Below are 20,904 nucleotides of genomic sequence, written 5' to 3'. Positions count from 1 at the left end.
CAAGAAGAACTTGCTGTTAAAGTTGCAGTCTAATATTAAAATCAACCAGCACTCCTATTACATCATGACCATTCTTCCAAAAAAAAGTGTCCATGTCCACTGCTATGATGGAAGAGAGAATATTTGAGTAATCATTAAAAGGATATTCCTACAAAAGTTGTTCTGGTTTTACACCCTCAATGTAATCTTTTCTAATTGATGCAGCAGAAAACCATCTCACTTGTAATGTATAATATATTGCATTAAAAAAAAAAACTGTTGCCAAATAATTCAACAAGGGCTTCTCCAGCTAGCCAAAGGAGAAGGGGAGCATGTCAACAAAAGGAGATGTTAATATACACAGTGAATTCTGTTAGTAATCTTTTTGTGCCCTAGACCTTGCCTTGAGCAGTGTGTTGGGTAGAGTCAAGTAATTGGATGCCAATGTCTGATCCCAAAATACAATAATTTCTCATTGAAAGTGACAACTTCACCAGCTACAAAATGGAGGATTCAGTTCTTTTATTCACAAAAAGTCTTAGAATAGCCTCTGAGGTTGCACTCAGATCTGGGTAATACATCAGTTTGACCCCATTTAAATCACACTTTTTGTAGTACATGCAGCAAGCAAAACTCTACCTTGATCCTTCTGATCAGACAGTTGTGATGGTGCTTCCTCTCCAGGGCTTTTTGTTGGCTTTCCATTGTAGGAGTGTTGTAGGCTTTATCAAAGTCAAACCTCTTACCCTTGGATTCAGGACTTTTGGCATAGTACTTTCCATAGAAGAAAATAGGCCTGAGAGGAGGAACACCTAGAACTCCTTTATTTTGGGATCTTGATTTGATGGTCTGTAACCAAACTCTGCTAGTTTTGTAATTAGCCCCTCTTTGTTCAGCATCATAGTTTTCAGAGAATTTAATCATACTGTCCAAGTGCTGTACTTTTCCACAGTTGGTTTCCAGCTTAGTCAATTTATTCAAAATCCCCTGAATGTTGTTTTCCATAGAGGAGTTGGCAGAACAAAACTTCGGAATTAATCTGCTCCACTATTTCTTGGACTGGAAAATCCTCTACCAGCTGGTGCTGTGAAAGAGGCCTTAGGTTGAAAGAAGTCTTGATGATTTTTAGTGGTCATGACTGGGATTTCTATATTCGGCATAAGGATTTTGAGGCTATATTTGCTTTCTGTCATTCAGTAAAATAAATGAAAATCAAACTTCTCACATTGATTTAACAGGAACAAGATTAAGATTGTTCATGTTTCTACTTGACGCTCAAGTAGAGCTCTTGATATTTTCCTTCCCAGGTACATTAATGCCACACACTTTATATTTTAGAAATTCAGAGACCTTTTAAAATACTGTAAAAATTTTCTAATTTGTGCATACACAAACAATGGTCTCCCTTCTCTGCAAAGCTTGAGTAGTAGATGAGGCTGTAGTAAGTTCTTGTGTTAGTAGGGTTTCATTGTTTTACATCATGCTGAATTTTAGATAAGCACAATACAAATGCCTAGAGAGACAAAAAACATCAGGTAGTTAAGTGTTATCAATACTAAACTGTCGTTGCTAAAATGAAATTGTTTTGATACATTGTTCTGACTCTTGCTTTGTTCACCTACTTGGTAAGTTGGAAAAGTGTTTCAATTCACAGTGGGTTTGTAGTCATAATACAAATTTGTGACATTTTTCTGTAGTTATAAATCTAGATTGGGATGTAGAAAATGGAATCTGACAGATGCAAAACCGGTTAATTCATTTTCATGGCTTGTCGAGACTGGTAACTGGAACTCAAATACAATTTTCACTCAAAAAAAAAAAATGCATCCGTGTCTCTCCCCACCCAGGTCCCTGTCCAGCTGTAACCCACCTGAGATTTTCTGACCCATCCCTTTGTTCACTTTGATCCTCTTTTTTTCACTCTGTGCTTGTTCTCCCTTCTTACACACTCAAAATACTGTCTGGGATTTTGCGCGGAACTCCTTCAGCAGTCTCAGCAATGGTAATAGATTGCTTCCCCACCAGCAGAGTGACATTGCCTAAATAGTTGTTTTCATTCTGCTTCAACTGGTACTGTCTTGGGGAAAACCTGTCTGTAAGAGAAGCACCAACATTACCTTCCACTGTGGGTTGACCCACAAGGTTTCTTTAAGTGTGAAATAACTGTTAATACCTTTCTGAATTTAGACCTCTGGGGTGGGAGTAGAAGGCAGTATTTATTCTCTTTTAATCTTTGCAGCCTGAAGATCCCTGCTTTGCATCTCAGAACCGTGTGTACAATGATATTGGGAAGGAGATGCTGTTGCATGCCTTTGAGGGCTACAATGTGTGTATCTTTGCCTATGGGCAGACTGGAGCTGGGAAATCCTACACCATGATGGGCAAACAGGAGGAAAGCCAGGCAGGCATCATCCCACAGGTAACAAAGCCCAGGCTGGGTATTTACTTCACAAAACATATATTTAAATGTTTTCTACTGTATCATTTGTTACCATGCAGTAATGGTTCACAAAGAACCAAATCCTCCTTTTTAGGAGGGAAAGCATAGATCTTTGATCTGGTGCAGTCAGTTTTGACATAGGCTACCACTGCTGTCTAACATGACTATAAAATCATGTGTTCTGTCCATACTTGAAAAAAAAAGATACAGCACAGCTTGTTTGCAAATGTACTTCTCAACTTTTTAAACTTAGCTGTTTTTGTAGAATAAATGGGGCTTATATCTTGAGTGTAGATTGTTCAGAGGAGATATAACTTCTGTCATGTTTAACCTCTACCTCGGGCAATTAAATGTAAGAACGAGTGACTCAGATTTAGAAGTAGAGAAATTATTCCAAAGAGAACAGTTCTACAGAATTTAAAACCAAGAACAAAATACTTAGTGCAGTATCTGCGCTTTGTAATTCTTCCCAAAACAAACAAACAAACCCAAAAATAACTCAGTAAGGTAAGATGGATGCGTGAGTCCACTGAGTTTCCTGGCTTTTGCTCTGATTTCTTGTACTGTCCTGTCAACATACTTATTCAAGAATCCAAGAGGTGGGTCATTGATGAAACTCTTAGTAGAGAGAGAGGGAAGTCTGGAGAATCAGTCTTGTCTTTCTACCCTGGGAAATGAATGTCTCACTGTCTTGCACAATCATGCCCCCCTCCCGCCCCCTGCAGTCCCAATTCTTCTAATGCATTTCCAGCTATAACATATGCTGCTCCACTATTGGTAGCTTCATTTGTTATCTTAATTTTAAGTAAACAAAATATAAGCCTCAAACAAAGCAGAATCTCTCCTATAGAGTCTGTCTGGGTAGCTTTAGCAGCCTTCATATAAACAAGTTACTAGCTGATTTTAAGCGACTACTAGTTGCCTCAAATCTGATTCCTGGAACTTTGTCAAACCAATGGACTCTGAGGATTATTCTCCTAAAAATAATCAGATATATTTATTTTTTTTATGGCCAGATGGGAGAGGATTTAACATTTATAAATTCTAGAGAATGAGATGATTAAAATCTGTTTTTCTTATTTCAATTGTCTCTGTCATTTTTGTACTGTGGTGCTGTAGCTGTGTTGATCCCAGGATATTAGAGAGACAAGGTGGGTGAGGTAATACTATTGGACCAACTTCTGTTGATGGAAAAAGATGAATGACAGAGCTTTTTCGTGGGGTCTGGGAAAGGTTCTCAGTGTCAGTGCTAAGTGGAACAGTTGCAAAAGACCCCTTCAAGTTGAAGTGGGCAGTTAACACCTCTGCAGTTGTAGGAGAGAACCTGCTTCAATGGGGGAGGGGGAATGACCCCTAGTTGTCCTCTACCATCCCATGATGGAACCCTTACTTAGTCCTTGGCTACACTGGTGCTTTACTGCGCTGCAACTTTCTCGCTCAGGAGTGTGACCCGACCCCCCCCGCTCCCGAGCACTGGAAGTTACAGCACTGCAAAGCGCCAGTGTAAACAGTGCCCAGCGCTGGGAGCTAATCCCCTCGGGGAGGTGGAGTACCTGTAGCGCTGGGAGAGCTCTCTCCCAGCACTGGCGCAACGACCACACTTGCACTTCAAAGCGCTGCCGCGGGAGCACTCCCGCAGCAGCGCTTTGGAGTTTCGAGTGTAGCCAAACTCTTTGTTCTGACACAAGCACCTTTCCCAGACCCAAAGAAAAGCTCAGTGTAAGCTCGAAAGTTCGTTTTTTGCCAACCGAAGTTGGTCCAAATGATCAGTAAAAGATTACCTCACCCACCTTGTCTTTCTAATTCTTATGTTGAGTAATTCTGTTTTTGTATTGCAGATTGTTTGTTAAACGGAGGCATAGTTGATGGGAGAGAAATCAAAGGATTGAATACTAGTGATTGGGCATGGAGTTTAACTGCATTTTTATCAGGACACTGTGTGGTGGTGGTTTGATGTAATTACAGTGGCTTTTAGAGATAGGAAGGGTAGAAGGAGAACAGACTGAGTCACAGTAATTATTTGTCATTGCTCACTCATGACTGCTGTCTGACTCAGGCTTACTCTCTCTCTAGCTGTGTGAAGAACTGTTTGAGCAAATCAATGACAACAGTAATGAGGAGATGTCCTATTCTGTGGAGGTGAGTACACTGGTGGACTGAGGCATGTTCCTGTTAGTAGGTATGAAGCTGCTACATCGTTGATATTGTTTTCTGCTTCATATGTTCATGAACACTTGACTCCCCTTTCTCACCTGACACAAATGTATGAACAAAGCCTTTCTAAGGTAAACTAGTCTGTATGAATATGGATTCTGGGCCTGAAAAGCCTTAAAATGAACTTGCGAACATTTTACCACTATTGGTTGGGAAACCTATTCGGTGTATTCTCTCAGTTGCCTTTAGTCATTACTTCAGTTCTTATTAAATGTAGGCCTAGTTTAGAATATCTGATGTTGCGGTCTTATGCAGGAATTTTCTGTTAGCCTGCTCCTGGGGGGTGCCATTCTCTTCCATAAGTGGAATGGGAACACAGTTCATCCAGGATATGTACTGGAAAAAAACGGGGCTCAGTCTATAACATTCTCTTCCTGTCCAGCTGACCAAACTAGTCCTCTGTGCTAAGTCCTAGAACAAAGGATATTTCCAGGCTACTAGCCAAATGAATGTGCAGGAAGATCTGTATGTTTGTAGTTGGCAAAGGATTAAAATGTGGACTGTAAAAATAACACTTTGGCAGATCTGCTCCGTGTGTTTAGCTATAATTGCTCACGTTCCAGACAAATAAGTCTATTCCTGTTAGTCTCCAAGTCAGCACAAGTAAGAGATAATCAGCTGGATTCTCTTCTGGGTCACACATAAGTTTTGTAACCAAGTTCTGACTTCAGAATCTTTTCATACAGGTGGTGATGGGGTAAATCAGAGTGCAGCTTGAGTCTCAGCTCCAAGACTGAGATTGCAGGGCATTTAGTAAAATGATCTTTTAAATGTGTAAACTAAACAAATTTAACAATTAGACAATATTTGTGGAACTCAAATCAATTTTTAGTTTTTCAGAGCAGACCCCATTTTAACCGACTCTTTTGAACTGAATGTTACTTATAAAAATTTAGAACCTGTTTGCACAAGGAATTTGGTTGATAGTATTAGAACTTCGAGATGACTGTCTTTATCTGACTTGATCCACAGTGTTTAGAATGTGCTCTTCTTTTCAGAAGCAAGGTGGGTGAGGGTAATATCTTTTTTTTTTTTTGGACCAACTTCTTTTGGTAAGAGAGACAAGCTTTTTAGCTCATACAGTGCTCTTCTTCAGGTCTCATCTTTTCCTATAGCTTCCTGAAATTAGTAACTTTCTCAACCTATCTTTCTCATTTGGGATCAGAGTATGCAATTGGGGAAAAATGTGAAAACTCTAAAAGGAAAAATATTTGCACTGATTTTAATGGACCAGTTAACATAAAACAGAATAATGTGCGGCAAGCTCTGAAATAAAGAAATCAAATCCAACTTAATTTGTTTTTTGTATCCATTTCTTTTAAGTAAGCAGATGACTCCAGCTTTTAGTGAGTTCTAAAGCTGTGAAAAAGCTACTGATTTACAGTTAGGAAAGTTAGTCAGCTTAATAGGTTTTAAAGCATTGGGTCACTTTGGAACTTGAACTTAATCAGAGGGTGGGAATGTCACTGGGACAGCATGCTTAGTACTTTTGAAAGGAAAGAGCAACGTATTTTCAAACTGTTTCCACTATTTGATGCAAGAATGGATGATAAGTCCAGAGAGAGCTGTGTAAGGAAGCCAGAAAAATTATCTTCATTGTGATGGAAGGCTCTGAAAGTGGACATGGGATGAACTGGGTAGGGGAAAGGCTAGAACTGGGTTGCGGAAATTATGTATATGTTAAAATAAACATTTGCTTGTGCAACAGTGTCCCACTTGATATTTTAAGTTCCTTTGTCTCTGGGTTTTGGTTTTGGTTTAGATATTTGGGGTTCCATTTTGTATTTCTAAAACTGCTGCTTCCATCTGAATTCTTCCCACAGAACGAAAGTGAATAATTTACTGTTCCATTTAATAGTTTGGATGCTGAAGTCACTAAGTACCTATTAACATGGGATAAGCGTGGTGCCCTGAGAAACATGTCAATTAAAAATTACACTCTTAAGAGAATTTTAGCTTTGTAATTGTGCTGGAGTTAGTGTGCAAGTCTGACATGTAACTATAGTTGGCATTGTCAGCGCATTGGAGGCTTGGGATTTTTATCTGGCCTGCAGTGTGTGCTGCTTTAAATACTAGAGAGCCAAAAGTGGCATGATTGAACACTAAGCCCCATATTCTGCTGTATCTCAAAGATATATTTTACTAACTCTTCATTTCATCATGGAACCTACATAAGTAGTGGATTTGAATTAGGTGGCACAATTTCTGGAAAGTAAGATCCGCAGCACAGATATTAGTTTGGACCAACCAGGGAAAAGTTGAGGAGAGAAACTGCTATGGATAGAAAGTGTGAAGCTTACATTTTAGACCTAATGTGGGATTGCTCTCACCTTCTCCTCATCAGTGTGTCAAGCTGCCACATATCTTAATTGTGGATGCACCTTTTAACTGAAGGACTCCTTCCTAATGGTGGTGCTCTAAAATGCTGCAGAGCTTCACTCAATAGAAAATGAGGCCTTCAAGACCTGTAAATTATCCGTGCAAATCTATTCACAGGTCAGTTACATGGAGATTTATTGTGAGAGAGTCAGAGACTTATTGAACCCGAAGAACAAGGGGAACTTGCGGGTGCGAGAGCACCCTCTGCTCGGACCCTATGTGGAGGACCTGTCCAAGTTAGCAGTCACCTCTTATACAGACATTGCAGACCTCATGGATGCTGGGAACAAAGCCAGGTTGGTTATGATGTGGATGTGCACTCAGTACCAGTTGGGGGGTGGTGGTCTTGCTCCACATCTGGGACCAAGATGTATAGTGCCAGTTTTGAAATCCCCTTTGTGCAGCTCTTGTCATATGTGGAGCTAGAACTTGCTTTAAAAATTGCTCACGGAATTAAACCTGGTGTGAAAATACACTTTGGTGCATTAATGCAATTTAGAGGCAAACACTAATTTGTAATATGAAATGGTTTCGCAAGTCATTTTATTGATGCCTTATGTTTGCAGTAGCTTTTGATAAAATACGTTAGTAGTTGCAGTTCCTTCTGGTAACATGCCTTTTAATTTTAGCTTTCTCTGTATACAAAAATACAGTGATAAATCAGTTAAAATAAAATCTACTTCTAGCCTCCCAAAAGATGAGGAACAGTAAAGTTGGCCTGTCAGCCATACTCTCTGGTTGGTTAATCCATATAGCAGGCTGTGGAGAAAGAAAGGATGATGTAACGAGGCTGGTACAGAGGGGAGAGTGGGGGTAGCATTAGGGAAGCACAGGTAATTGTGTAGATTGACAGTACTCCATATAAACTGTTCAGATAACTGCAGTTGCAGCATGGAGCCTACTGATCATTTTAAAAAATGAATGTAACTTTTTATTTTTTAGGACTGTGGCAGCTACAAACATGAATGAAACAAGTAGCCGCTCTCACGCTGTGTTTACGATTGTCTTTACTCAGAAGAGACATGACACAGAAACCGACCTTTGCACGGAGAAGGTAGAGGAGTGAGGAAAACTGACCATCAGCTTAATATTGCTTTCCGTTACCTCATTTTACTGGGGGTGGAAGTAGGAATTGTCTCTCATCATGATGTACTTCTCAGTGGGGGAGAATTTACTTATATGCCATATCAACCCTGTCAGAGCACTTTTGGGGTGGGGGGGGAGACTGGGCTGTGTTCCTAAACTGTGTTTGAAGTAGTGGCTGAGATGGGTGAAACAGGAATGGCAAAGATATAGAGGTGGTGGGGTGGGGAGGGGGCAGGAAAGTAAACCCAGAAAGATGGATCTGGAATGAGCTGGGAAGTACAATTTCCTCCTGCTTGTACACAGAAGCTTCACTGTTTCTGCTTAGCAGGGCCTAACTAATTGCTGCCTCATTAACTATCCTGTGCAGCCTCTCTCAGGCATAGGCCTGCTTTAGTGATACTCAGGCAAAACAAAACAGGTGGAATTTGCATGTTAAAAAGAAGTACATTCTATATGAGGGGAGATGTTTGGCCTTGCTGTTGGTTTGGTAGTGGAAGAGCAAAGAGGCTCTGTATGCAAAAGTGACTATATAAAAAACGTGTGTATTTTGGGTCAGATCTGTTACCTGTGCTGACAAAACCCAAGTTTTTCCCTCCTGAATTGTTTTGGCTCTTCAGGGTTACGGAATAGTGACCTGCATTCTATTCTGCTGTTGTCCCAGTTCTTTATTACTTATTTTTCATATACAAATATGAATAAAACATAGCATGCCTTTTTTTTCTTTCTAGATCCTAGGTTATTTGCAGCACTAGCTATTAAATTATCTTTTGACTCAGTTTGCTCTGGAAGTCCGTACATACTTATGAAACAATATTCTTTCTTTTAGCTATTTTTCAGAGTGTAGCTGCACTTTAAAACAGAATATATTTATCCTAATGCAGAAACAACTTTGCTTCTCTGAAATTGATTGCCAGTGAAAACAGTACAGCTGTAGAATCTGTAGCAGGCTATAGTGATTTTGGACAGTAGAATACTTTCATGCATCATGGGGTATCAGACTTATTTTTCTCTTCTAATTCCACCAGAACAAGTCATGACTATATTGCTGTGTTCCCTCTTTAGGTCAGCAAGATTAGCCTTGTGGATCTAGCTGGGAGTGAGAGAGCAGACTCAACTGGTGCCAAAGGGACTCGATTAAAGGTAATGGGATTGCGTTGGGCCACTGCTGTATGGAGGAAGGAGAAAATGGTTGCATTAGTCTGATGTCTGAGGATACTCCACTATTTGGTGGAGGAGGGATACTCTTCTGCTTATTAAGTAATGAATGGAGGAGAAAATAACTAAAATAAGAATATAAAAAACAGTCCTGTCAAAGATCCAGAACTTCAGCCCCATTGATCAATGATGCTGTGGAATAACAACAATTTGATTTTTTTTTTAATCTTTCTATGGCTGGTGTAATGGGTATGTTACAATAGTCCTTTGTTCTTGTACACATTAGCTATTGTGCAAAAATTAGACCTCTTCGGTATGCTGTCTAGATCCAAAGAGGCCCCCTATTTTCAGAGACTGATTGTTTGCGTGATTGCGATACTTAAAAGAAAAACATAACACACTGCATGAAAATGCTTGTGGGTTCTGTTTTAATTCTGATATTTTAAAATATCTACCTTTGCCTTCACTAATGTGTGATTTTTTTATTTTTATTTTTTATTTTTTTTAATATATGGTGGGTGTAAGGGTTATTTCTTCATGAAGTAGCTTTTTTAGACTGGTAACCCATGTTTTGGTCAAGCTTTAGATGATAAAATTAGTGGAGGTACCTGTGTGATGAACGAATGTTAAGACCCAGATAATCATGGCAGTATGATCACAGTAAAACTAACTTTATTGTAAATCTAAGACATCTACTTTCACAATGACACTTGCCATGATCTCCAGCTCCTTTTAGTCTGGACCAGAGTTCCTGTTTGAGTAGTGTGAATCACCACATCAAATGATTGTCTTTCCAGGAAGGAGCGAACATCAACAAGTCTCTCACAACACTGGGCAAAGTAATTTCAGCCTTGGCAGAAGTGGTAAGTACAGTATTGCATCTATCTAGAGGAAGTTGTCATCTTTACAAACTTTCCACCACTTGGTAATATTCTGGAACAGCCAGAGTCCATATAGTCCAGCAAGGCCCTTCCATCTACTTTGCTAACCTCTGTACTTGGCCTAGCTGAGCCTTTTTTATTTTATTGATTGATTGATAGATATGTGCAAGGTTGTTAATATCTATTAATCTCATAGGTTCTAGTGTGGGACTTGCTCACAGTAAGACAGGAACATTGATTTACTTAGCCAAGAAGAAGGCTTGAAGTACAAATGTTTGTAGGCTTTTGCATAAAATTTGTAAGAAGTAAAGCAGAGTACATGTTTACATATTGAATGTTGTGATTTTTTTTTATTTTTTATTTTTTTTAAAGCAGACATTTTTTTGTTTAAAAGAAGAGCTTTATACATCCTGTTGGGAGTTTCCTTGATTTGAATGATAAGGGGTTGTATGCGATCATTTGGTCTTGGGGTTATTCTGTTGTACAACTGAAATTTTATCCTGATGATGTCTAAACTGCAGGAAAGTATCCTATAATCTAAACAGGTAATCAGAGAGTAGCATAAAAATGCTTTCTTTTTATTTCTTCCATTGCAGTTGCAATGGAACAGCATGTTGGAAAAGCTGCTGCTGCCATGCACTTAAGTTACAGAACATTTAACCTTTGGGACAGTCTGACTGGACTTAAGTGCTTTCTAAGTAATTTAAGTGCTCTCTGGAAGATTAAATTCTCATTCATTTGGTTCCTCAAAAAAGCAATATTCGATGCATATCCTTCAGTGTAACAATTTAAATGGTCTAGTCTGTCTTGTTGACACGCTCATCTTGTGTTCTTCCTTCCTCTTCCTTTAATGCTTTCAACTTTAGGATAACTGCACCAATAAGGTATGGTGGGGCTGAGTAACCATGAATCTTAAGTCCTAGTAGACTGATGTAGAGTCAGATGCGCTTCACCTGGGAAACCAAGAGCAGGGATCTGTCAAGAGCTTCCATGACAATTTGATTTGGGTTGTAGACTGAACTTTACTTAGTGAAGAGGCTTATTGGCATGACCATGAAGTAATGAGGAAAAAGCAGTACTAAAACTCAAAATAAAAATGTTCTTCTTAGGGTTGGGGAAGAGAGAAAAATGCAGGTATAATGAATGTTTAAGAATAAATAAAATTTTATAGTACATACCTGCTCCTGATTTGTGGGTGACGTTTTTCTTAGGAATACTTAATATCTGAACGTCTTTGCTTACTACAAGTGGTTTTCCATACTCTTTTCCTTCACACCAAAGGATGCCTCACAGGTTGCAGTTTATGCTAACCTTATAAAATTGCCATGAAAATTTACAAGCCTTGATGTGCAGTTTTTACTCATTTTACTTGTCCATCAAAAGGTTACTCACCTGAGGCAAGTAGGGGAAAATTAATTTTTATAAGGCTGCTACTCTTGTGCAGTAATCACCTTTTGAGTGTTAGTAAGATGACTTTCACATAACATCTAGTCAAAACTATTATTGCACAATCAAATCTTACATTAATAGTGTCTTGTAGAATTATACTTTTGGCAGTACTTGAAACAAGGTGTATGTCTCCTAACTTCCCTCCCTGCTCTCTTGCACATGTCAGCAGATGACAAAGTACCCCGTTCTGCAGAGATGTTTCATGGATGACCCCTAATTGCTGCTCATATATCAAAATGCAGTTGGGGAGCTAAGAAGGGTGGGGAATGGAAAATATTTACAGTGGAATGTGTAGGGAAGTCTGCCTTGCCCGCAAAAGATTTCTTCTTATAACCTTTTATAAAGACCTCGATTGACAGAATGCTTCGGGAGCTGTCTGCATTGTGAGCTTGTTTTGTTTGACCAGTCCCCAAATCCCACTAATCTGCAGCCAGGTACAAGGCTACTTAAAAAAAACAAATAATAAAACAAAACACCCTTTGTGCTCATGCTTCTAATTGTGTTGACTCAGTCTTACTGTCCTTTTTGACCTCTCCCTTGTCCTCACATTTCCTAATCATCTTTGCGTTTTCCTGAGTCACTTATTAAATGTCCTTCCACCTGTGTCCCTCCAGCTCTGTCTTTCCAAATTGCTTCTCTGGCTTTCCAGAAAAGCATAAAGCCCAACAACCTGAAAGGGAAAGTGGGTTTTAGCTTGAGAGCCTTTCCCTTGTGTATTAAGATTTATTATTGTCTAAATTTAAAAATCCTGATACTAGTTCTGGAGAATTTAACCACTGTATGGATTTTTTTCTCCATATGCAGAATAACCCTTCCTTTAAGGAGTATTCTGAGCAAGTCATGTGGGCTCATTATTCATTGCATTCCTACTGTGAGACTGTCAGGAGTTTTTTTAAAATTGCAACAAATAAAATATTTATACCGGCTCATGGAGCGTTAATTGCAATGGCATTTAACATCCAAAGGAAACATTAGTTCTGTGTCCAAGTACAGATTGCATGGGATTTTTTAATGATGTAAAAGTCAGTAATGTTTCGGTGTGGAAGCAGGGCTGTTCATCCTGTTTGGTTCCCTCACCTGTCCATTTATATAAATGTTTATTTTATGCTTTCTGGTTAGCTTCTGATTGTACTTCAAATCTGATAAAAAAAAGTAGCTTGTGAAAACACTACCTAGATAGATCACTATTTGGTGGAGGAGGGATAATGCAGCCAAAGCACTTGTATTGCAATTTATGGATGAAGGAAATAACAAAATCAGAGAGAGTAAAGTAGTTGGTCAGAAATATTAAAAGTAAGGAAATGGAGGAACTACATTTACAGTGTGTGTTTGGTTCAGCTTATGATGTCGCTGTTGGTAGTGTTTAATTTTTCAGTCCTTTGGCTCATAGCATTAAGATGACCAGATAGCAAATGTGAACAATCAATACTTCTTTTTTGGGGGGTGGGGGTGTGTGTGGAGGTATACTTGTGTATGTAAAGCAAAGCCCCTAACATCTGGACAGTCCTGATAATATCTGGACATCTGGTCACCCTACATAGCATCCACTGTCTTCTATCTCTTCAGAGTTTATACCTCTTTCATTTCTCATTTTCCCTTCTTGATCTGCTCTCTTCTAACCACATTTCCCCAACTGCTCCTTTTTCTTACCATAAAGTTCCTTTATCATCTTCATAGTCTGTTATATACCTTTTCCAAAGGTCAGTACAGTATCCCTCCTTTAATATTGTGTATGGACTCTGAGGTATGGCTTTACCAGCCCTGTTGTCCAGCATCTTAATAATCTTTTCTTCTGATGCTCATGCTGCAAAACGTCTGTTAGTCTATAAGGTGCCACAGGATTTTTTGCTGCTTCTACAGAACCAGACTAACACGGCTACCCCTCTGATACTTTTCTTTTGATGTGTGCTCTGATTCTCTTGTGTGCATAGCAGCCCCTTCAACTGCTGCCAGACACTGACATGATCACCCCAGATTCTGAGTCTAATCAGCAACTTGCAGCCTGCCACAGAGATTAAGTTCCACTACTTCTTCCAACCTTGTTCTCATTGCATTCAACTTTCTACAATAAACTGCATATACTTTTCCATCTCCTTGAAAGATTAAAGCATCTAAGAAAAGAGATCTGTTCAATTATGATTTCTACCTTTTTCCTAAACTCAATTTTTCATTTTCCAGGTACTATTGTTCAGTAATAAGTGTCTCTCTTTTGTAGAGTAAGAAGAAGAAGAAGACAGACTTTATTCCATACAGGGATTCTGTGCTAACGTGGCTACTTCGGGAAAATCTAGGTATGACTAATCTGACTCTGCCAATATTTCCCTCCATTTTCATGTGTTTCAAAGCAATTTTCTGCCATAATCCATTGTATGATATGGGTATAAATATGTAATTATCTATTTTTAAGTCATACTATTATTGTTAGAGCTGTCTTATTTACACTGGGTTTACTTATTACTGCTTTGTGTAATTTTGTTGAACACTCTGTAATATGGATATTGTTTAGGCTGGGAAATACTGACATTCAAGAATAAACTCATTACAAGGTGCCAGTGCAGCTTCATTTAAAACCTTGCTTGTTCATTATAGGTGGAAACTCCAGAACTGCCATGGTTGCTGCTCTGAGTCCCGCAGATATCAACTATGATGAAACTTTGAGCACTTTAAGGTAATGAGTGGAAATGTTTGGCTTTCAGCTCGGGTATCTAGGTGCCCATCCTTCCTATCATGAAATATGCATTAGGCAAAACTGAACGTTCCAGGGGACTACACTGTGTATTGTAAAATCCATCATTCTAAAGTGAACCCCAATCCTGTGGTGTGTGAACAAGAGGAGAGGGTGTAGTTGCTTCACTTAATCAGGTAAGTTTAGTTTGACCAGTTCCAAGTTATCTGTACTTATAGATGAGGATGAAATTTCTGTCTAATGGTGCAGAAGAGAAATAATCTTATCCGTGAAGAGAACCCAGTTTAAAATGGCTTCACTGGTAATACCTAGGCCTGATTTCTCAAAGATGTTGAGTACCTACAACTTCAGTGAAGTCTAAGGAGTAGCTGGAGCTTAAAACCTTTTCAGTGTGGCCCCTGCTGCTTACGCTACAGCACTTCTGAGGTAAAGCTGCTTGATCCAGCATCTTGTTAGTCTGAAATAATGGCAGGGCCTTGTATAGGACTGTAGAGTTGCTGTATATGTCCCATAAAAACTCAAACTAGTATGTCTTTTGGCTGCTTTCAGATATGCAGATCGTGCAAAGCAGATCAAATGCAATGCTGTTATCAATGAAGACCCCAATGCCAAGTTGGTGCGTGAGCTGAAGGAGGAGGTGACGAGGCTCAAGGATCTCCTGCGTGCCCAAGGGCTAGGAGATATTATTGATAGTAAGTGGGTTAAGCAGTCCAGTCCTTTCCATCATGGGGCTGTGCTCTGCTGCAGGAACTAAACTAATTACCAACGCCCTAGAGCTGGAGAAAGCTGGGTTTGTGCGGGAAGGGGGTGTAGTCATTAAATTAAATTGTGAAGTACTGAAATTTTTAATTTTTTCACATGCTTTGGTGAGTGGTTGTCTCTATCCCCTTCTGTAAATAACGTGTCCTAGCACCTTTTTATGTTCCTGCTACATCAGATTCAAACTCTGCTCCTCTGTCTGTTGCCTGCAAAGAAAAGCTTGAGGATGCTGTCTTGGATTTGTCCTGTTTTTCTGACCTTCACCTCCAACACAGAAAACAAGCTAAAATCTTCCATGCTAAATTCTTTGAGAATTTGGGCTGTGACTTAATTCCTTTTACAGGAGATGCCTTTAAGATGAGTGTTAGTTTTTGTGGCAAACTGGTTTTCCTTTAGTTCATAGTAGAGAAAATCTCTGTTTAAAATATATGTAAAGAGTGAATGTTTTTTATCTGACTTGAAGTGCTTATTTTCCTGTGAAGGGAAGACCCTGATTTAATCACAGGCAATGGTGAAGTGTGTAACTTGTATGTATCTTCTGTCGTTATTTGTTCAAGAGAATAGATTAAGGAGAAAAAAAAACTCAGCTCAGATTCAAAAGTGTTCACATTTGATGCAGTCTTTGTTTTAGGTTCAAAAACAGAACTTTCTGTTAGATTGGAACAAATCCAAACAAAAAATATGTGAAATTGAAAACTTTTTGTTCTTTCAAATGCCAAGTATTCTCTTCCCTTTCTGTGTCACTGTTGATCCTGAACTTTGACCCTTGTTGTATTTTCCCTCTTGCTTCCCTTCAGTTGATTCAATCGGAGATGATTACTCTGGAAGTGGAGGCAAATGTGTGTATTGTGTGGTTCTATAGCTCTTACTTGCTAATCTGCTTCTGCTGGGCCAGCTTTTAACTGAGCTTTGCATGCCAGCATTCCTCACAGGGAAATCCCAGACAGAGCAGTTACTGCAGAGTATTATTTCATGAAAATGAAATGAACCTCCATCTCCCTTACTGAGCCATCCTTTGGTTAAAGCACAAAGTTGAAACCACTCTTTAATACGTCTGTTGCTTCCTTGTTTTGGGGAGACTGAGAGGATGGTTATATTTCAACCTGTTTTTTTGTTACAAATAATGGTTCTGATTTGAACTTCCAAAATCTATTTCTTTTAGAATATTTTTTCAAGTTCATAAGTTAAACTGGTTCCCTTCCCCCTGGACAGCTAGCCTCTATTTTCTTACCCAGAATGTGTTTTTAATATTTTACATTTTGAGAATTGATTCTTTAAACTAAAGTAAAATGAAACAATAACAATTTCCTCCAAGGGAATGTTTCTTTGATAGCCTCTGCACATGTGTGGTGTTGGGTGCTTTGTGCTGATAGCAATCTTTGTTTGAACTCTTATTTGTCTTTGGTATTAGTATAGCTGCTGTCTAGAACAGATTTGTTTTCCTCCTAAGGAAGGAATCTTAATGTGAGGAAACTGATAAGGATTAGATAGTAGGCTCCGACATTCAGTATAACAGCACTTTCCTTTCTGACCTCACCAACTATTTCTGTAAAAGGGACTGTACCTCCTTCTTTTATAATCCACCTTTAGAGAAATATCTTGCTTCTGTGAACTGATGGATTCTCTGTAGATTTTGGGGGGGGGGGGAGAAGGCAAGTCTCAAGCAGACTTTATTTTGTTTTAGACCTTGCCTATGCCCTTTTCAAAAGCCCTTGCTCACCCCAAAACAATACTGACTGGAAGAGATCTGTCTGAAATTTCCTGAACTCAGATACTGGTAGTGTAAAGACTCAGCCTGGCCTTCCTTTTCTGGTGCTGCTTAAAGCTTGTTGCCTAAAAATCTGTCATCTCCATGAGCAGCTGCAGCATCACCCACAGAAATATGCATGATGTTGAGAGAGAGGTTCTGTATGGACTCAGCAACAGCCAAAGCGATTGCAAATGCTACCTCCTTTGTCCCTTGGGAGTGCATGTGCCCATTGGCCTTTCAAGACCCCATCCTTCCTGCTCTGTCCTACCTGCTTGCCTCCACCTGGCAGCTCTCCCTCTTCTGTATTTTTCCACTTCCTGTATCTGCAGATGGCGGTTTTCAAACTGAGTTGAAGGAACTGCTAACTACAGGGCTAAATTGGTGTGAAATAGGACAGAAGGTTTATGTTGGCAGGATTGGTCTGAGTGGGAAGAGAGAAGGTGTGAGGGGGCTCAGCGAAGCCTGAGCTACTTAATTGTCTAACATCTGCATGTTAGCAGTTTTTGACACGCAAGGTTTTTGTGAGGTTTATTTGGATTGGATTCAGATCAGAGTAGGTGGTCTCTGGATAACTTTTAATGGAAGGAAAGGTACGCAAATGACCTGCATTTTCTACTTTCATAGACATCTTCAGGCCTCCTGGGTTTTCAGTATTTAGACTATTGTAGGCATCTCTTGAAACGCTTCCCTGTGTTCATTCTAAGTCATGATCAAGAGACTTAACAGTGCCACCTCTTCAAACCATTTGCACAGGTATCCTTGCAGAAAGGTAACCTGTTACATATTGTGGATCCTTTTTTCCACAACAGATTAGGACGGGGGAGATGTAATGGTGTAAACCATGAGCCCATGTTCCTATCGCTCACCCTGTCAAGGACTGGATAGGTGGTTACAGCACCCTGTCCTTAGGAAACTTGAGGTACAGGTAATTATAGTTACTCTTGTGCTCTGTGTAGCATCTCAGCAGACATATTACCTTTGGAGACTAAGATTCAGCAAATCACGATTTTTATTACTGTTTTCCTTTCAGTTTCCTTGGGTATGAGTTTGATTGAACTTAGTGGCTTAGGCTTTTTGGCCCAGTAGTACATTTCCTGATAACTGGCCATCTCTGTTCCCAGCCTTCAGCCCCACATTGCTCATCACTGTGACAATGCCTGGTTGTGTTAGAAGGCTGAAGGTATCATAGGAATAGGGCAGTGTACAGTTGTTACCTAGATCAGGGGGATTCTTCTGGTTTACAATGTCTTGTTGAGTGTTTTGCCTTTGTTTTGGCAGGAGTTTACTGGTAACATTAGTTTACACTGGAGTCCTTATTTACAATTCTCAAGGACTGAATGGAACTTTTCATATCTCAGGGATATTTGTTTTTAAAGGATTTGTTTCAGAACTGCCATCTAAAACTATTAATCTTGTCTGTGTTGCAGCTTAAATGCTTTCCTCTTACACTAGTGTTTCCTTCCTGTCTTCCTTTTCCCCTTTTCTCTGCTCCTTGTCTATTCCTTTCTGCCTTCCCTTCTGTCTGTCTGTCTCCCAGATCTGAAAGATTTTCAGAACAATAAACATAGATACTTGCTAGCCTCCGAGAATCAACGCCCTGGCAATTTTTCCACAGCCTCCATGGGGTCCCTCAGTGCATCTCCATCTTCCTGCTCTCTCAGTAGTCAGGTGGGCTTAACATCTGTGTCCAGCATACAGGAGAGGATCATGTCTACACCTGGAGGAGAGGAAGCCATTGAACGTTTAAAGGTATGTACCATTGTAGACTGAGCAGGATGTAATTTTGGTTGCCTGGGAGGCTGGGTAATGGGGAGATATCTTCCTATGAAAACATGATCTGTGCCTTTCTATTTCTGCCCTTGTCCAACCCAGCTGCACTTTCTGGGGTGCAAGTTGGGGAGTGGGTTCATGTATAAGCTTTTAATTCGTGAAGATCTAGGCTTGATTTTTGCCTCCAGCCACAATGAAATAAACTTGGCAAGAACAAACTGTAAGCCAAGTGCACACTTGCTGACAATTTTATGTGGTAACAACAGAGGGTTGAATAGCAGAGTAGCTAAAGGGAGTTTTGGGGGGCCTGTTCAGCATCTCTCTGAACTGGCCAATGCAATCAGCTTTAAAAAAAACCTAAATGTACCCAAACTAAAAAAAGAACAGCATAACCCTGTCACTGTCTTCACCCTACCCCCACAGATTAAAATGTGAAGCACACAGAGTAGCCTGCTTTATCCAGACAATAGAAGCCTTGTCCTAAATGTGTGTGAATTGAACAGCATCAGAAGTGCATTACAGTGAAGGGTTTCTTTCATTTTTACCAAAGCTCCCAGCCCTCATGGGTGGATGAGTGGGGGAAGCTGGGTATGTTGAATGTGAGTGTTGCATTCTCATGTCTTTTCAATGAGACACTGCCTGGGGGGAGGGGTTTGGATGGGCTGGAATATATGCTGCATATCTTCCTTCCATTAGAAACCTGCTGTTGCCATGGAGATAATGGCGCTGTCTCTGCGGTCCCCTGACACCCAGTCACTGAATGACGTCTGTAAACCAGATTTAAAAAAACCCTCATGAGGTGGTTTGAAATCTGAGTGAGGCTGCCAGGAAAACTCTTTTCCTTTCCCATCAATATTCAAGGCAACTTCTCCTTGTAAAACACCGTTGGGAAGAGCAACACAATTTGACAACTTAATGACTCCAATATTGAGGGGTTTTAGAGCCAAAAGCAAAATGGAGGCCTACAATTAAATTTGTGGATACCTTTATTTTTGCTTCCCAGTGGGATTTAGGCAGACAAGCTTTTCTGGAAGAAAGAATAAATGGGGAGGGGGTGGATGGTGTGCCTGTAAAATGATTTCTGAATTCTCTTATACAGATGTGATTTCCCAGCTTGGGTGAGATTTTTGATGTTTTCCACTTTGCTCCATTGTCATACATTATGCTATAGTCTTAAGCTGCTTCAGAGGGTAGAGAAATAACCGTGTTTCTCAATTCAAAACAGTGGATGGAGTGGTGTGGGCAAAAAATATTCCTTTATCTCTGTCCAGAGAGAAGAAATGGTTTCTTGTGCTAAAGCTATGTAAATGCTGTAGCTATTGAAAAGGCCTCTGTGAAAAGCTTCGGGGGGGAAATGCTGCCAGAGAAGCTGTGGGCTTCAGGTTTGTAAGATGGTGCTGGAACCCTCTTACAGTGGCAGTAAATGCCACACTGAATCAAACTGATTATTGTGGGGCTGGGGAGCTGCTAATATCCTGCTCAGTCCTCAGTACCAGAGCGAGAAAGAATTGAGCCCCCCATTCAGCTTGACACTCAAAGCCTCATTTACGAAAATTCTTGGACACTTGACAACCTATTGCCCAGTGCTACTGGAGCTCTTATCCCAAACTTTCTGTGCGAGCGCTAGCCCATTGATTTAGGCTAGGACTAGAAGGGCTGGACTAAAGACAGCAGGCCCTCAGAATTCCTTGAAATGGATGCCCGTTTTGGGGCCAGAAATGGAATAAAGTCTGGAAGGTGGTTTAGGAAGTCAGTTTTAAATGCCATGCCTCCCTCGTAGGGAGTCTCTATGGTATGAGGATTCTGTGGCCTGTACTTGGCATTAATGGTGACAGTTGCCAAGGATCACTTTAATGTTGGCCGGCCTGTATTATGAAAAGCTTTTGATCTGAATATTTGTCCCCATACAAGGGCTCCGAGTCCTTGAAGAGATTTTATGATTTAAAATGTATTCCTTTAATTAAACTTTAGGCTGAATTGAGGGAAATTTTTCCCTTCCCCCAGCTTTATACAGGGGAGAAGTCTCTGTATGACAGTTTGCATTCATTCCTGTGTCCCTAATGCAGCAGTGCAGTCCACTGAAGCATAAATGCTTTAACTCTGCTTTTTCTTTTATGAATGGAGAGAATTCCTTTGGGGCAGACCCGTTCATTTTTAATGCTGCTTTTTGATAAATTTTCAGTCTTCTATGCTGCAGCTTTCGGATGTGTTCTCTAATATTTCCATAATCAGGATGTTTGTGTGTGTGTGCAGGGGGAGAGGGAACTGCATTCCTAAAGGATTACATCACTAGAGAAGCATGGAGGGTGATTAAACAATGGGAAAGGGGAGGCTAATTTATGAGCTTCCTAATTTT

At 40.0% G+C, this 20,904-nt stretch overlaps 1 protein-coding gene across 11 annotated transcripts in view; it reads left to right on the top strand.

The window, feature by feature from the left end:
* KIF1B (kinesin family member 1B) overlaps positions 1–20,904 on the top strand; it is a 135,184-nt gene that overhangs the window by 35,374 nt on the left and 78,906 nt on the right. For 4 of the 11 annotated variants that reach the window (XM_039508954.1, XM_039508947.1, XM_039508948.1 and 1 more), the window contains exons 4-14: positions 2,219–2,398; positions 4,493–4,558; positions 7,130–7,308; positions 7,955–8,066; positions 9,161–9,238; positions 10,051–10,116; positions 11,001–11,018; positions 13,799–13,874; positions 14,173–14,251; positions 14,819–14,961; positions 18,316–18,527. In XM_039508954.1, the coding sequence (XP_039364888.1) occupies positions 2,219–2,398; positions 4,493–4,558; positions 7,130–7,308; positions 7,955–8,066; positions 9,161–9,238; positions 10,051–10,116; positions 11,001–11,018; positions 13,799–13,874; positions 14,173–14,251; positions 14,819–14,961; positions 18,316–18,527 (1,209 nt within the window). The remainder of the gene's footprint in view (positions 1–2,218; positions 2,399–4,492; positions 4,559–7,129; positions 7,309–7,954; positions 8,067–9,160; positions 9,239–10,050; positions 10,117–11,000; positions 11,019–13,798; positions 13,875–14,172; positions 14,252–14,818; positions 14,962–18,315; positions 18,528–20,904) is intronic. The other 7 variants (XM_039508953.1, XM_039508956.1, XM_039508957.1 and 4 more) reach the window with 4 other exon arrangements.

The sequence above is a fragment of the Mauremys reevesii genome, linkage group 21 (genome assembly GCF_016161935.1).
Source record: "Mauremys reevesii isolate NIE-2019 linkage group 21, ASM1616193v1, whole genome shotgun sequence".
NCBI classification, from domain to species: Eukaryota; Metazoa; Chordata; order Testudines; family Geoemydidae; genus Mauremys; species Mauremys reevesii.
The sequence above is the reverse complement of the archived record's forward strand: the minus strand, read 5'-3'. Positions and strand labels throughout refer to the sequence as shown.